The sequence below is a fragment of the Uloborus diversus genome, chromosome 2, assembly GCF_026930045.1.
Source record: "Uloborus diversus isolate 005 chromosome 2, Udiv.v.3.1, whole genome shotgun sequence".
Classification (NCBI taxonomy): Eukaryota; Metazoa; Arthropoda; class Arachnida; order Araneae; family Uloboridae; genus Uloborus; species Uloborus diversus.
This window is the reverse complement of record NC_072732.1, coordinates 92,616,097-92,633,192: the sequence shown is the minus strand read 5'-3', so window position 1 is coordinate 92,633,192 and position 17,096 is coordinate 92,616,097. Positions and strand designations below refer to the sequence as shown.

Here is a 17,096-nt window from a genome sequence, read left to right as displayed (position 1 = left end):
CGTTCGAAAAGTGGCAAAGATTAAAAAAGAAACTTTAAAAGCGCAAATAAACAAGATTTCAAAAATTGGAACAACAAATTATATCGATAAACGGTCATGAGTGTCGTGATGACAGATACCACGGGACTCCCCAAGATGATTGACAGCTAGACTTCTGGAGGACCTAGCCTGTCCATGTAACTACAATGAGAATGCACAATACCTAGTTATTCATTAGCAATACGTCTGAATCAAGACTCAATTCATCTGGGTTTGATACAAAAGAACTTTGGTTCTCTGAAATAAATCAATATTTGAATGCCTCAATTGCCAAATCGATTAACTCCACTTTAAAAATAAAATCCTCATCTCTGCTTTAATAGTGCTTTATCAATGCTTAGCATGTGAGTTTATATTAAAATTTTGGTTCAGTACATTTCTGATCATGTGATGGCAGAAAGTGTAACACGAGGGCCCATTCACTCCTATGGATAACACTATCTTTTTCATTACTTTCCTCGACTTTTTTGTTTTATGGAGTTAATCGATTTGGCAAGTGAGGCATCCATTTGTAAGTTTTATAGGCAGGCGGAGGCCGACATAGCTGCTGGTGCTCTGAAGATTGGCCGAGGGTAGCTATATGGCCGAGGGTAGCTAATATGAGACGCCTAAAAAAATTAATGTAAGTGCCAATATTCAAATTTAGAAGCTAACTAGCTTAAATGGTTGGCGAGGCTCTCATCTATTTTGGGGCTAGAGATGGTTTTAGTGACCCTAGTAGGTGCTGCTGAACAGCATAATATAGAAAAAAAACCATTGAAAACCTACCTAAGGTTTCACTCAAAACTTTAAAAGGTAGACTTGCATCCCTTTGTTTCTCACTGCCTTATATGTGAATCATCGGCGTCATGGTAAGACTATAGCATTTATAACACCAATTGAAGCAGCGAGAAGCAATGGGATGAAAGTAGACATTTTCAAGTTTTGAGTAAAACGCGTTTAATGTTGCGGCTCTAGCTGGACTTTCATTGAAAAGTTTTTCTAAATCAAACTGTATAGCAGCACCAATCAGGGCTACTAGTACTGTATCTTGCCCCAAGTCATAGAAGAGGTTCACCTACCATGTGTACTGGTTATCTTCAATTTTTTTAATTTGGCACTTACGTCCCTTTGCTTTTCACTGCATCAATTGAAATTAAATATGGGTGAGAATTGATTAAGGACATGGATAAGCATTAGCTAGTTCTGACAACATATGAAAAAATGTAGTCAATAAGAACAAATCTGGAAGACTTAGTTTTTTGGTTTTGTTGGTTGTTGTTATCTTTGTCCGATTCCACTTTTCCTTCAGGTCATGGAACAAAATTTCTGAAATTTCATGCGGCCGAGCTGATAGTATGTCGAAATAATAGTTATCTTCTCAAAATTTGGCTGAAAAAAAAACATGTGCCGACAGAACGAAGGGATACTGACGTGACGCCACAGATAGCGGACACCAGAAACAGCCTCGTATCCACCGATGATTCGTCCCTTACACGTTTTTCAAATTTACTCACTTTACTTGCATCTCTCTCAAGCTAGTGCAAGGAGAAGTGGAGTTGAAATACATGCTTTATTGCTACCGTTATTTTTATCTCGTTTTTTATTTGGATAAATATTATAGATTTAAGTTAATGTCATCTTCCTTTATCTCACACCGATGCACAATAACAATAAAGCCATTACAACTTTTTCGAATCTATGTCTGAAGGGTCTGGATTTATGACAATGAGTAAAAAAAAATCTAAAGAGTTTTCAAATCTATTACAGAGAATGAGATCAATATCCATTAATGAGTAAGAACGTGCAACATTTCGAAATGAATGTTTTAAGCTGAGGCATTAGAATTTCTAAAAATCAAAGACGCGCATAAAAAAATAGATTCATAAAAAATGGTATTTTTGTTTATTTTTTTACATATAAGAGCTTTGCAAAAAATGGATTACACTAATAAGAAAAAGGGGATAACAAATTTGTATTTTTAAGCGAAATTTTCGGGAGTGTGTAGAAAATAAATTACATGTTTTCAAATTTGTCTGATTTTTTATAATGTCCTTCAGTTTATGATTTCAAAGTGGATACATTGGATAGTTAGGTAATAAGGAGTGACCGTGTCATTTCTTACTAGTTCAACAAAATTCTAAGCATCATATCTTCTTTTATGCTGGAGGAAGAATATTTTCAAACTAAACTCATGAACTGGAAGCACGTTTCTTCACAAAACTCAACCAGATTTAATTTATTAAATAAGTCAGAAAAATTGCTCAGAAGTTTCAGATGTTATATTGTGCCCAATATTCCGGCAGAGGTTTTGCAGTAATAGATGATATCCAATCAAGGTACCTTTGTACATCAACGTACACTCCAGGAACACCAGGTTTACCACATTCGACTCCCCAGGACACAAGACCCGTCAGGATGTACGAGTACGTATCAGGATCGAAGCAGACCAACGGACCTCCGCCATCACCAGTGCAAGAGTCTTCATCTTCCTTGCCACCAGCGCAAATGAAACCGTGGTGCAACTCAAACTTTCGTCCAAGTTTGGTAGTTCTTAGTTGATCCTCGCAGTCATCATGCCCAACTACTGGTAGTACTACTTTCTTCATGACTGGTGAATACGCACCATCGACTAGAAAAGAAAAAAACAAGCTGACAAACACAAAATATCAAACATATGCCTTTTTAAAAGAAAATATTACTGTCGAAATGCATAAATTTGTGAAAAATTGCTAACACAACTATTTTTTTTTTTGATGCTAATCCAAATAGTTTTACCTGTACCCAGTAAATACTTATACTTTATTTTCAACACCTTGTGAAAGTTAAAAAAAAAAAAAACTTTCTCGAACAAACGATTCTATGCATATTATAAATTAATTATTCAACTTTTTGCATCTGTTTTTAACTGTTCCAAAGTGCCCCAAAAGGTGGTATATCTTAGAAAAAACAAAAAATTTACTCTGTATTTTTATTTATTTATTTATTTATTTTGAATTATATGAAATATTGAAACGTTTTTTAGTTCACACTAATTAATCAACATCAAAAAAGTAGAAAAAAGAAAGAGAAATATTTTTTCTCATTTATTTTAAAGTTTCACCTTGGATGGTTAATGTTTATCTATTTTAATTCATGCAGACATTTCCAACCATACATACCAAAAGCGTCTTTACCCCAACCAGTGACAATACATTTCTGTCCCTCGAAAATATCAGTTGATTTTGGCAAACATGCTGTGTCAATGTGAGGTTTAAACTCAACAGGTTTTTCCAGCTTCAAGATAGCAATGTCATTGTAAAACTTGCGAGGTTTGTACTCAGGATGGATGATTATTTGTGACACTGCATAATCTTCGTGTGGGAAGTCTGCACTGCTTGTCTGAGTATCCCATTCACCAAGCCTCACATTCAAATTCTGAATGTTATCTCTGAAACAGAAGTCGCTGTCATCGATAAAAAAGAAGCTTATTGTTGATTTTTATTTAATAAAATACAAAACACATTTTATTTCAAAAAATCGTAAATAAAATATCAAGTATTCTTCTAATTTAATTCGTGTTTGTAGCTCTACTCGTGCTTTTGCGCCCGGAAAAAATGGGATAGCTTAAAATTCAAACTTTTACAGCTCTAAAATTTCATTTTTTTCTTAAATATTTATGAATAGAGAAAAAAGTAAAATATTCAACTAATTTTTAACTAAAAAATTTAAGTCAAATGTAAATATGATTTTTTCTTAGGAATATGTGACTTTTCTCTCAAATTTTTCTACTAATTTTTTGAAATATGAAGTTTGAATTTTAAACTTAAGCCGTTTTACCCTGATATGGATGATTTTGAACGCTGATTTTAGTAACTTTGAAAAAATCATAAATATTTATCTGCAACTCAAATAACCACTAAAAAAACTATACAGTTAAATTGCAGGTTTACATTTTTTTTCCAGAAATTGGTAACCAGGGCAGATATTTTAACCCGTTCTTGGTAAACTGTTATATTACACGATTCGAAAATACATTTTTTAGAGTTAAACTAAGTTCTTTTTATCGCATAAATGCTTTTGAGGTTTATGAGATTTCTATAACACATACATTTACTTTTTTTCTTTTGGTATTCTTCATACATATTTTTCCAAAAATAACTTAATAGATTTTTAAACTCAAAAATTAATGGGAAAGACATATCTTTTAGCTAAATGTACAACTAAAGCTTAGAGTAAATCGAACTTAAATTTTTATTTAAAGACTCAATAATCAATTTTTGAAAAAGTAGAAATTCAAAAGATGTCTTTTTCAAGTTTCAAAGCAAATTTCGAACTGTTTAAGTTGATTTTCTTCACGTTTTTCTATAATACTTGCTTTTTTACTCACTAATGCGCCTAGAATATGTAAAACCATGTTAAACCTTGTTTTCACATCGTGGTAATTCTAGGGTTTATTTGTTAAGCGAAAAAGAACCACATGCAAGTGCAAAAAGTAAAAAAAAAAAATATTTAATTTGAACAAACATAACCCTTTTATTATACCAAGACAGTTAAAATTATTTAAATGTTAGTAATATAATTCGGCGAGCCCAGTGGCATCGCGCTTTCACGCCGCAGACCCGGGCTCCATTCCCAGGTTGGGTACGGTCGACTTAGCCTTTCATTTCTTCAGTGGGGCGATAAAACGCGTTCCTAGAGTGTCGGGGAACTCAACACTCGGGGTTCCGCGTTCGGCTGACTACCTGACCGGACCATTTGCAGTAGCATCCCAAAGCCCTCGGTCTCGCAAACTGAGATGGACGCAGTAGGCTTTGTCCTCCATGGGCTGTTGCGTCACTAAGTTTTAATATTATTCGACTACGGTTTGGAAAAAAAATATTACAATACTTTAAAGCAATTTTAACCAAACATAACTACTTGCTATTGAATGTAAAATGAAAGCGCTATAAAAATAAATAATTTGAAACGATATGCTTAAGAGGGAGTACACTATTGCAATCCTCCATGGGCTGTTGCGCCACAAAGTTTTAATATCATTCGACTACAGCAGTGATTCCCAACCTAGGGGCGATCGCCCCCAAAGGGGCGATCGAACTCTTCTAGAGAGCGATAAATTTCTGGGGAGCGAAAGGGGAGCAACCGGTATTCGGATACCTGGTAATGGAAAATTCTTGACCTTTCAAAAACTATATTGATTAAAATAAATCGGTGCACAATTCAGAAATATCTTTCAGAATACCTATGTTGTGTAATACCGAACCAAGCATATGGCACGTCGAATCAAAAAAAGTCGTTCCCAGAAAATAAGGAATGTATGATTTACAGCTCAATCAAATCTGTTCGGATGAAAAAAATCCCAGAAGAGAAAAAAATTATATCTTTTATTTTATTGCCGTTTTCAGGAGGAAGAAAAAAAATCTTGTAAGCACTGTCTGACCATTGGCGCCAGCATATATTTAACGCCTGAAAAGAGGATGGATGTGTGTAGGAATGGATTTTTGCATTTACTTATCAGTTGTCATTCAGAATCTTGCAATCAGCGCAGAAACCTCCATACGTAGTTTCTATTGTTTGATTTAATTTAGTGAATTTCTGTTTAATTGTGCATGTTTCGGCCGTAAAGAATTTATCCTGTTTCCGACTCTAAAAAAAGTTTAATCGTGGATGATGAACTTCCTGAAGAAAAAAATTTAATTTTTATTGATCACCTTGATCAGTTAATAAAAAAATTTTGAAAAAAAAATAGAACCGACTTCAAAATTGCTCTAAAAAGTGAAAAATAATTTTATTCTTTAAACACCATCGATAATGCTTTTAAACATAATTTTTGAAGTTGGCGCTAAAACAAAACGTAAAATCCAGTGTAACCATGCTTTGTTCATATTTTTTTCAGAAAAGCATCCAAAGTTACGAACGAAACATTTATATCGTTATTCAAATATGTTGTCATCAATACATAATTTATGTGATAGTGAAGAAACGGGGCCTGGTTAAATTTATAGTTGTAGTTGAGTTATGACTGTGAATGATTTTATCTATCGTTTTTGCGCCAACTTCAAAAATTATGTTTAAAAGCATTATCGATGGTGTTTAAAGAATAAAATTATTTTTCACTTTTTAGAGCAATTTTGAAGTCGGTTCTATTTTTTTTTCAAAATTTTTTTATTTCATTCTTTTTAGTGTAAATGTAGATATTTCAGTAAAAGTAAGAAGTTACCTAGTAAGAAGTTCGACTCTATATCACTGTATTGCTTTAGAAAAGCCTTTATTCAAAATTATCATTACAATTACTTTTATATGGCACCAAACTTTTATAACAATGAGTTTCATATTGTCGCGTAGATGAAGATAGCGAAGACAATGTGAAAGCCAAATGAAGCGAATACTCGTTAGTCTCAACTCGAGATCTTTATTCAGAACCACGAATGCACGTTACATCTCCTTATATACAACTTGAGAAAGTGCTGGAACTTTCCAGACTTGGAAAGATGCAGAAATTAATAGAACATTCGAGAAAATACGGGAAACAGTAGAAACGAAATTTTAGTAAAAATCACTTTGTCCTAGTCGGGATTTGAACCCGAGTCGCTCGTGTGGGAGGCGAGAATTCTACCACTGAGCCACCGTTATCCACGGATGAAAGTGCGTACTTCGCTATAATATCATTTTAATCATTTAATAGGGAAATTGCATAAAATGTACTGTTTTTTGCCCATAACTTTTTTTCTAAAGAACAAATATGGTCAAACAAAGTAATGGGACCTAAGTTGAGCCATCCCCTATCCATTAAAAAAAGAATCATCAAAATCGGTTCACTAGGTGAGACGCTATGAGTGGACAAACAAAAAAAAAACATACATACGGTATGAACTGATAACCGCCTCCTTTTTGAAGTCGGTTAAAAAAGAACAATGAATCAAGGTTTGTAGATTTGATCAACTTACAAATTTCTGATTGGATTTTAGTCCCATTTAGTTTTGAAGATGTGGATGAACTGGAAAATTCTTTGCAGACAGAGTTTATGGATTTGAAGTTTGATTGTGAATCAAAAATTACTTTCAAGCAATACGGTAACGAACTTGCCAGGGTGAAGCTTATGGGTACTTACCCACAACTTTGGAAAAAAGTTGAACAGCTCCTCATCTCATTCCCCTCAACATATTTAGTTGAAAGAAAGAGAATTTAGCTCTGTAGTGCAGCTTCTCACTAAGCAAAGAAATAGATTGGACATCTGCCTCAAAGGGGACCTCAGATTAAATCTCACTAATATAAAGCCAGACGTCAAAGGTTTAACGGAGTTTCATCAAGCACAAGGCAGCCATTAAAAAGGTAAAAAAGAACAAATCTTAACAGTTAAAATTTTCAATTTTTTCCCGATTTCAATTTAAAAAAAAAGCATGTTACTGAAAAATGTAGTATTTTTATTTTTGCTAAGTATATAAATGACGTTGGTTAATTAAAGCACTTCAAATTACGTTTTTTCTTTTTTTTTTGGGGGGGGGGAGGGGTTAAGAATACAAAATCCAGTTTTAAAGCTAATTATTGGTTTATTATGCACTTTTTGGAGCTTTAAACTAAAATTAGGCGTTCAATAACATTAATCTTCACTAAAATCAGCGCCATCTAATTTGTGTTTTTAAGGAAAGAACGTGAGGGGCGATAGGTGTAATTTAACTTCCGAAAGGGGCGATGAGCCAAAAAAGGTTGGGATCCACTGGACTACAGTTTTGGAAAAAAATATTACAATGCTTTAAAGCAATTTTAACCAAACATAACTACTTGCCATTGAATGTAAAATGAAAGCGCTATAAAAATAAATAATTTGAAACGATATGCTTAAGAGGGAGAACAATATTACAATCCTCCATGGGCTGTTGCGCCACTAAGTTTTAATATCATTCGACTACAGTTTTGGAAAAAATATTACAATGCTTTAAAGCAATTTTACCCAAACATAACTACTTGCCATTGAATGTAAAATGAAAGCGCTATAAAAATGAATAATTTGATACGATATGCTTAAGAGGGAGTACAATATTACAATCCTCCATGGGCTGTTGCGCCACAAAGTTTTAGTATAATTCGACTACAGTTTTTGAAAAAATATTGCAATGCTTTTTGAAGCAATTTTAACCAAACATAACTGCTCGCTATTGAATGTAAAATGAAAGCGCTATAAAAATAAACAATTTGAAACGATATGCTTAAGAGGGAGTACAATATTACAATTGATTTGAAACATTATTTAAACTGTCAGTTATCACACAGTAGTTTATTATTCATAAATTTATAGAACATAACTCCTACTCCAATCAAACATTCAGGCATGAGCTTTACAAACCTGAGGACTACTGAATTTCCCAAAAAATAACTAGATATTAAAAATATTTATTTTAACAAGCTATACCTCGCTTCATCGCTGTATTGTCACCAAGAGCTTGTCATCCCCACTCACATTTGCTTCGCAATTGCTCTGACGCAACTCCCATGTCAGAGTAAAATATAAGAAACTTTACTCTAATTCTGATCGGTAGCAGATGACTACATTTGCTCTCTTTATGTTTCTTTAAATAGGATTATTCATTTTTAAAATTTCAACCAAATATAAATGTTTAACGTAAGTTCATGTTGCATATTTATTGCCCTAATTCAGAAAAGTAAGGCCAAAATTATGTAAGCCTGATAAACAGATATTGCTTTTTTTTCGATGATGATTAAGAAAACGTTTCCTACTTCGACTATTCCATTTCTGCTCGGGCATACGATATTTTTACATTTGGATGTGACTAAAAGCCCTGAGCTGTGTAATTAACAGGAGTTTTTTTTTGCTGCTGTCTTGTACTCGATACAAATAATAACCAGTATTTGTTTTACATATTAAATCTGTTTTACCTCATGAATGGAGACAATATGCAGAATGAATGAAACTTTTCGTTTGTAGTTTACATTACACTCGTTCTTTGCTCAAATCTGAGCTTGAAACTATACAAAAAAATTAATATACTTCACTGAAACATTGCAAGAATCTATAGTATGATACACCCTGATCAACGGTTTAAACAACGGTATGCAATGCATGACTTTACTGTAATTAAGTTCATACAAAAAATAAATTAAAAAATAAAAATAAAATGTAATAATAACCTTCCAATATGCTCTAAGAATAAACCGTGAAGTTTTGGAGACTAGAATTCGAAACCACGTAGTTTAGTATGAAAAATGCATTTAATCTCTGAAAAACAGGCTCCAATTCTAGTCAAAACGTATTAGAAACCTTCAAAAAAAATCGCATTTTTACGAATCTCTAAAAAAATAATAGACTGATTGTTCTGTAACTTTCGTTACATAAAAGGTCTGCTTCAACTTTTGTTTATACAAAAAAAAAACATTTAGGGGACCGGCAGCAAACTAAAGATACAAAAAGTTTTTTTTTTTTTCATACTGCAAAGTAAATAGCTGGGAATAAGCTACAAAATTCATAAATACAATGGCATACTATGTACGATGGTTTTATAGATTTTCGTGACAGAATTATTGTATTCACAAATATATAAGCACTTCTTTAAAACATACCAATTTCGTTTGAAGGTTTTTGGGTCATAACACGCAGAGTTTTCAGTCCTGGCTTACTAAATGTTCAGAAAACTTGACACCATATACGAGAAAAACAATAACTGAAATTTGAAGTAAGGAATATTAGAACTTTGGTTAAGTATGAACGTTGAAAACAATTAATTTTTCACTGCACGTGCGCAAAAGGTAGCAACTTTTAACTTTTATAATTTTGCTCCCAAGTAGATGTTACAACTCATTAAACAATACCGGATTAATATCTTATTGATTTAGAAATATATCGGCAATTTAATGAGCTGCATTTCATTGATCTCAGAAACATGATAAAGCATGAGAAAATTTTCACAAATAATCTGTTTTTACTTTGAACCACATTCTAGAAACCGTGAACGTTTTCAAGCAACTGTTACCAATCTGTAAGTGATCCCTTCCGGTTCATTGTCTATCCCAGAAATTGCGTTTATCTTTCTAAATTTTCAAGCTATTTACCTGGATTTTTTTTATGAATTGCCTAATCTACTTGGGAGTGAAATTTTAAGAGGTATAAGTTATCTTTCGCACAAGCGCATTGAGAAATTAATTGCTTTAACAGTTGATATTTCCTCAAATTTTCAATACCTTTATTTCAAATTTTTGTATTATACTTATCTTGTATGCTGTAAAATTTTCTGAAAGTTTGATTAGATAGAGGGAAAGCTCCGCGTGTTATGAGCCAAAAATCAGTGAAAAAATTGCTATTTTTGAAACAAAGGCCTATATTTCTTCGTGAATTTAAGTAACACTTTCACGAAAATCTAAAAAAAAAAATTGTACATTGTGTGTAAACTAACTTCTAAAAATTTATTGTTTATTCCCAGCTGTTTGCGGTGAACGATGATTAAATATATATATTTTTTTGTTTCTCACATCTGTTGCTGGTCCCCTACATGAATGGGCGATTTTACTTTTATTGGAAAATGATAGCTGGAGCGTATCTTTTATGAAAACATCTGGAACCTCTTTTATGAGTGTTCTGTATCAAAAGTTACAGAACACTTAGTCTTTTATTTTTCAAAAAATTCTTAAAAGATAATTTTGGAAAGTGTCTCAATACTTTTGGTTATGCAGTGTAACTCAATGCTCTGACTAGAATTTGAAATCTCGTAATCTTGTAGGAAAAACGGATCCATCCGTCAAACCGCAAGCACTTACTCTAGTTAGCAATATAACTCAATGCTCTTGCTGGAATTTTTTAAACTGTGTAACTGTATAGTCTTGTAGGCAAAAATTATCCATACACCGAACTACAGGATCGAACTCTGGTTAACAATACATCTGCATTCCATTGCTCAGAAGTGGGTCATTTGGTGTGGTTAAAAATTTTTAAACAACGAGCTGATGTGTGCCTCACATGGCTTCCTTTTACTCCAATTTGAAGTCATTTTCTCATAATTGGTAATTTTAATGTGATTCAATAGTTTACTCTCTGAATATCACCACCTGTGACCAAATCGAAACTAGATTTAAAAAAAAAAAAAAAAAAAAAAAAAAACCGCCAAATTTGTCGCCAACTTGACGAAAAAACTTGGCGACCAAAAGACTGGCGATATATCGCCAAGTGTCCGCCAAATTATAACACCACTTGAGTATACCTCGAAATTAACAATGATTTTCCCCCAAAAGGGGCAAAAGATCCCTTTAGAACACACCAGAATGCAACTGAAAAGAGAGGTGCACAACTAGACCTAGCTAGAATTCTACGTACCAAATTTCAACTCTCTAGGACACACCGTTCTTGAGTTATGCGACATACATACGCAAATACGCACATACGCACATACATGCATACGTACACAGACGTCACGAGAAAACCCGTTGTAACTAACTCGGGAATCGTCAAAATGGATATTTCGCGTGTCTGTACGTTTTTAGGCACTTATCCACGTGTGGTCGAGTCGAAAAAAAAACTCAACATTCATTCGGGGGTGAACAAAATGGAAATTAAAGTCGATTTTTGAGTGAAACTTTTTTCGCGAATGAAATAAATCCTTTTTTGTAAAAAGAAGTAAAGAAGTGATTACATTTTTGAAAATTTAACCTTGATAGTTTACAAAACATTACAAAATTGAATATATTCCTTGGTCGTACTTACGTAAATTCAGCTACGCAGTGAGCAACGGTTAGAACGTGCTGCTCGTCAATGAGAGTTCCTCCACATTTAAATAAGAAATCGCCATTGTGTTTCCTTAGCAGTGCTGCCTAGAACAGAATTGATGCTAGTTTTTAAAAGATGGTGGTATAAAGAAAGTAGCTTTTCATTAAAAAGTATATTTAAAAAATGAAGGTTAAAGCGGATGCATAATTTCGAAATTACGTGCGAAATTACGCTACACTTCTTAAGGGGAATCGGTACCCTGTAAAAGCGTAGTATTTGATAACTTAACTTTATGCACCTTCTTCTCAAAAAGTTTCAAAGATAAAAACGTAGAATTTTTTAGTGCTGTCAATTGTTATCTAGGAGGCTGAAGAAGAAAATTTGATGACAATTCTATTTTATAATAAATGAAAATTTAACCAATTGTCACTTTTTTAGTGAAAAAAAAGGATCATTTTTGACTGTAAAAGCGCTGTTTAGGAAAAAGTGCTAGTCTTAAAGCTAAAGTTTCACGTAAGTATAATTATGAAGATTTCAATAAAACATTGTGAAAATATCAAAGTAGTGTGTAAAGTAGTTTTTCAGAAAAATGAGCACGAGGTTTTAAAATTAACGTTTTGGGAAAATCGCTTTTGAAAGTAAAATTGTACATACATTTAATTAAACTCCTGAGTCATTAATATTCAAATTGTGTTACCTTTAATCTACATAGAAACATTAATTTGGTGTCGTTTGAAAGCTCTTGATTTGAATATCTTTAATGCACAAAAACTAATTAATAATTTCTTTAAAAGTTTTAGGGTACCAACTTCCTTTAAGTTTACAATCATTTTTATGAATTCTCAATTTAGAAGATTATTTAGTTAATCTGCTGCCGCTAACTGTGACTTTGGGGTCAGATCAAATTTTGTCATTGTAATTCCCTGCAAGAGCGTTATTCCTTTGTTGACTAGTGTAACTTGAGTAGTGCAATATGGCTATTTTACATTTTGGTTACATTTTTCGTCACCGTGACCAAGAGGTCGCATCGAAATTCGTCATTATGTTTCCTTGTAAGAGCGTTATTCCTTTCTTGACCAGTGGGACTTGAGTAGTGCAATATGGCCGTTTTATATTTTGCTGTATTACATTACGTCACCCTGACTCTGAAGTCACATCAAATTTTTTTCATTATATTTCCTTGTAAGGTCATTATTCTTTTGTTGACCAGTGGGACTTGAGTAGTGCAATATGGCTATTTTACGTTTAGGTGGGTGGTACAGACACAAGTTAATAAGTCACAAACGTATTCTAAAAGGTAAAGAAAAAATCCATCCTTATTGCGTTGTAGTAAAATTATTTTACATATACTAGCCTACCGTTATACTAGCCTACCGTTTTTACACAATCCCGATTTCTTCCTGGTAAAAAGTAACTTTAAAATTCTACCGAGAAAGATCCGCGTTTTCTAAGCATAGGGTTCCTCGTCGCGGTATGAAAGTATTTAAAATGAACCTGTATTGTGGTTAATGTCCTCAAACTCTAAAATATACTTTAGCATTTCGATTTACTGATCTTATTTCACATCTTTGTTGCAAAAATAAATTAGTTTCATAAGCTACATGAAACAAATACTCTTTCGTTAAATAAATTCTGAAATATAGCGGTTTACTGTCTCGAAAAACTAACAGGTAACCGAGGATCTGAAGCAGGAGTTTCTGGGCTCTTGCGCAAATTATTCGGAAAAATGACGGAATGAAATGTTTGCAACTTCGAATATATAGAACAGAGCCAAATGTAAGATACAGAATGGAATAGACAATTTGCCACGAAAAATTATTCTAATAAGCGGGAGGTTCCATTATCCGGGATAAAAATAACACGCATCTACGGTGTAGTACACTGACATTTTATTATATTAAGTGGAATATTCTTTTATCCGATATTCCAATAAGCGTTCTTGACCGTAGATCAAATAAAACGGAACTCCGACAGCTCCATTTTATGTCGTTACTCCAATTACATTGTTGAACCTTTACTCTAATGTGAACGAAAGAGATACACCAAAACCTGTTAAGTTGACCGCCCTTGTAAGTTGACCACCTGTCTAAGTTGACCGCTATTTCGGGGCACAGAATTAGATCTATACCATATAATTCAACCTCTATAAGTTGACCACTAAAGTAGTGCACCGCAAGTGGTCAACTTACACAGGTTTCACTTTATCGCTTTAAAAATTGAATCATTCATATTAAAAACTGGCTGGAGAGAGTGTAAGTTTAACAGATAACGAGCTGATGTGCATCACATGACTTCCCTTTACACCAATTTCATGTTATTTCCCCATTATTGGCAATTTTAATGTGATTCAATGTAAAACTCTCTAAATATCACCAACAGTGGCCAAATTAAAATCAGATTTTTAAAGAAAAATCGCCGAAATTTTTTGCGATTAAATTTTTTAGGCACAAAATTTTAAATATTATATGTGTTAAAAATCTAAATAATAGGGTCTGGTGGGGTAAAGTGGTCATAAAATCGCAGGTTTTCAAATTAGGTGGATAATAAATACAATAAATTCTTTAAACACTTGAACTTTTTTTATTGTTATTTTACATTGCATTATTAAAGAACACGGTGCATTGAATTTCAGGAAAAAAAATATTGATTTAAATAGTTTTATAACATTTTCTTTTCCCTTTGTATTTATGACCACTTTACCCCATGGGGTGGGAGAAAGTGGTCATAGCATGAGGTAAAGTGGTCATAGTTAAAAATAGATGCAAAACCGTTACAAATAGCCCTAATTTTTATATATTTAGGTTATTTTTATAGTTGCAAGTATATATACGAGTATATGCGGGTATACACGAGTATACTATATGCGTCATGCAGACATGAGTAAACATGTTCATATATGAATAGATAAAAGTATACATCAGATACATGCATGCACGTGCCTACTTAAGTATATACGTGTATACACGAGTATATGAGCATGTATACTCGATTACCTAAAGGAGTGAATACGTGGTCTACACTAGTATATACGTGTCACATGTATATGCGAGTATATACGCGTATAAACGAACATCATATGCGTGTTTGCACGTATCTCGAGTATATACGTGCATACCTGAGTATATACGTCTATAGTCGACGCATATATAAGTGCGCATACATACTTATACGAGTATACACGAGTTAATTCGTGGATATATCCAGTGCGTGTTTGTACGTGTCTACTCACGTGTGTATGTATATGGAAGCACGAGTATATACGTATGTTTACGTGTAAGCACGATTATAAACCTGTTAGACGTATATACGTGCATTTACGTGTATACACCAGTACATGTATCCACGTATATCCACGAGTATATCCGCTAATGTACATTAATGCTTACAGAATGAATCCAAGATCTTGAGCAAAATCTAAGTGGTGTGAAAGGGGAGGATAAGAAGCAAAAAAATCATAAGGAACTTGTTTCGCTGACGCGCTACATGCACACATGGTCAGAAACTGCTGTTAGCAAAACAGGTCACAGAATTGTTACACAAAGATGATCTTAGCCGACATTTAGTTTTTAAGAAATATTTAGAGCAGTTGTTGACATTTACTGCCTGTAGTAGCTCTAATACACGCATCGCAACAAAGGCGCAGCGACTAATGTAAGTTTTTCAAAAGTCTCGTTATTGCAACAGAGTGATTGCAATGCATGTATTAAAGCTGCCGGTCGCAAATTTCCTCAATCACTTTAAAACTTTCTTAAAACCTAAAATGTTGTGTAAAATTATCTTTGTGTAATAAATTTGTGACCTGTTTTGCATCCATCAGTTTCTGGCTTTGAGTGCATGTAGCGCGTCAGCGTTTAGTTTGTGTCTATATGTTTCTTATGATTCTTGCTCTTATCCTCCCGTCTAATACCTTTTAATAATTTGCCCAAGAGTTTAGACTCACCCTGTATATCATATGCTTGTATGTAAGTGTCTACTCGAGTACGTACGCGTATATGCGTGTCTCCCTGAGTATATAAGTGTTCGTATATATACGAGCAGAAGCGGGTATATACATGTATAGTCGAATGTATATCTGTATAGATAAAAAATACTTGCAGATACCCAAATACGTGTTTATTGGTGCATTATGTGAATGCGTATATATACGTGCCTACACGAGTATATGCGTATACATACGCATATACTCGTATCTTTAACCCTGTTTATTTTAAAAACAATACATATTAAGTAAAATTAATATTTAATTTATATCTGCCTTATACTTAAAGATTAAGTCACTTAAGAAGAACAATATTCGTTAAGCCTAATATTATGACCACTTTACCCCATCTTACTTAAATTGTTCTAAAAAATTATTCAAAATAGATTCAGCTAACTGCTAATGAGTAAGAGTTCTTGAGACATGTAGGAAGCTTCCTGTGCAGTCAATCTGTTCATAATTCTAACAAACAAAATTTCTCATGGAAGTTAAAAAAGGTGTTTAGATTTTAAAAATTTTCATACTTACACAAAATATTTCTTTTTAAAAAATAAAATTTTGCCATTTGTAAAATTTTGTATTTAAAATGTAGTTTCTAAATGCACTACTCTAAAATAAAATTTTCACATTCATTCGAACATTAATTTCCAAGCTATAGCCATTTATTTGAATTATGACGACTTAACCCCATTGACCACTTTACCCCACCAGACCCTACCCATCTTTTCTTTCATCCATAAATGCTTGAAGGTGTTTTTGAATGGAATTGATTGTTGTTATGGTTTACTGCTTTCGTGTATTTCACTCCTAAAAATGAGTTTCTCTATTTTTAAAATATCAAGAAATGTTTTGGCGCCTTGAAAAAAATCTTAGCTATTTCTCTGATCTTATAATTGTTACAAATTTCTAGGATATTGCAACAAGTTTTGTTACTTGCATAAACTTTCTGCGGCACGAAACTGTTTAATTTTACGTGTGAATTTTATTTTAATGCTTTTATGTAAAGTTATATTATTGCAGTATAACTGATATTGCAGTGTACATTCTTCAAAATATACTAATAGCTACAAAGTACTTTTTAGCTCAATAGATCTCTGGTCACAGTTCTTAGTTTTGTTAGCCTTCTTCTTTTCATTTAAACCGACGAGGCGTACTTTACAAAATTATTACTTTTTGTAATATAGACCTCATCTAGATTTTATTAAATTCTATTATCACCACAAAATTGTTTAAATTGAGTACAGACCCCACAAAGCTGTATTAAAAAATATATTTTTGGTTCGATGAGAAACAGCTACTGGTAACATTTTCCGTTTCAAAAATGATGTCATTATACTGATGGTAAAGCGACAAACTGGAAAAGCAGTCAAGGGTCAGGAAAAGCCGTTTTAATTTTGAATATTCACCAGA

General features: G+C 33.1%; 1 protein-coding gene across 1 annotated transcript in view; it reads right to left on the bottom strand.

Moving 5' to 3' along the window:
• LOC129216425 (uncharacterized) overlaps window positions 1–17,096 on the bottom strand; it is a 111,439-nt gene that overhangs the window by 85,406 nt on the left and 8,937 nt on the right. Inside the window, exons 4-6 of the mRNA XM_054850639.1 lie at window positions 11,705–11,811; window positions 3,180–3,463; window positions 2,306–2,650 (exon numbers count right to left, since the gene is read on the bottom strand). Of these exons, the coding sequence (XP_054706614.1) occupies window positions 2,306–2,650; window positions 3,180–3,463; window positions 11,705–11,811 (736 nt within the window). The remainder of the gene's footprint in view (window positions 1–2,305; window positions 2,651–3,179; window positions 3,464–11,704; window positions 11,812–17,096) is intronic.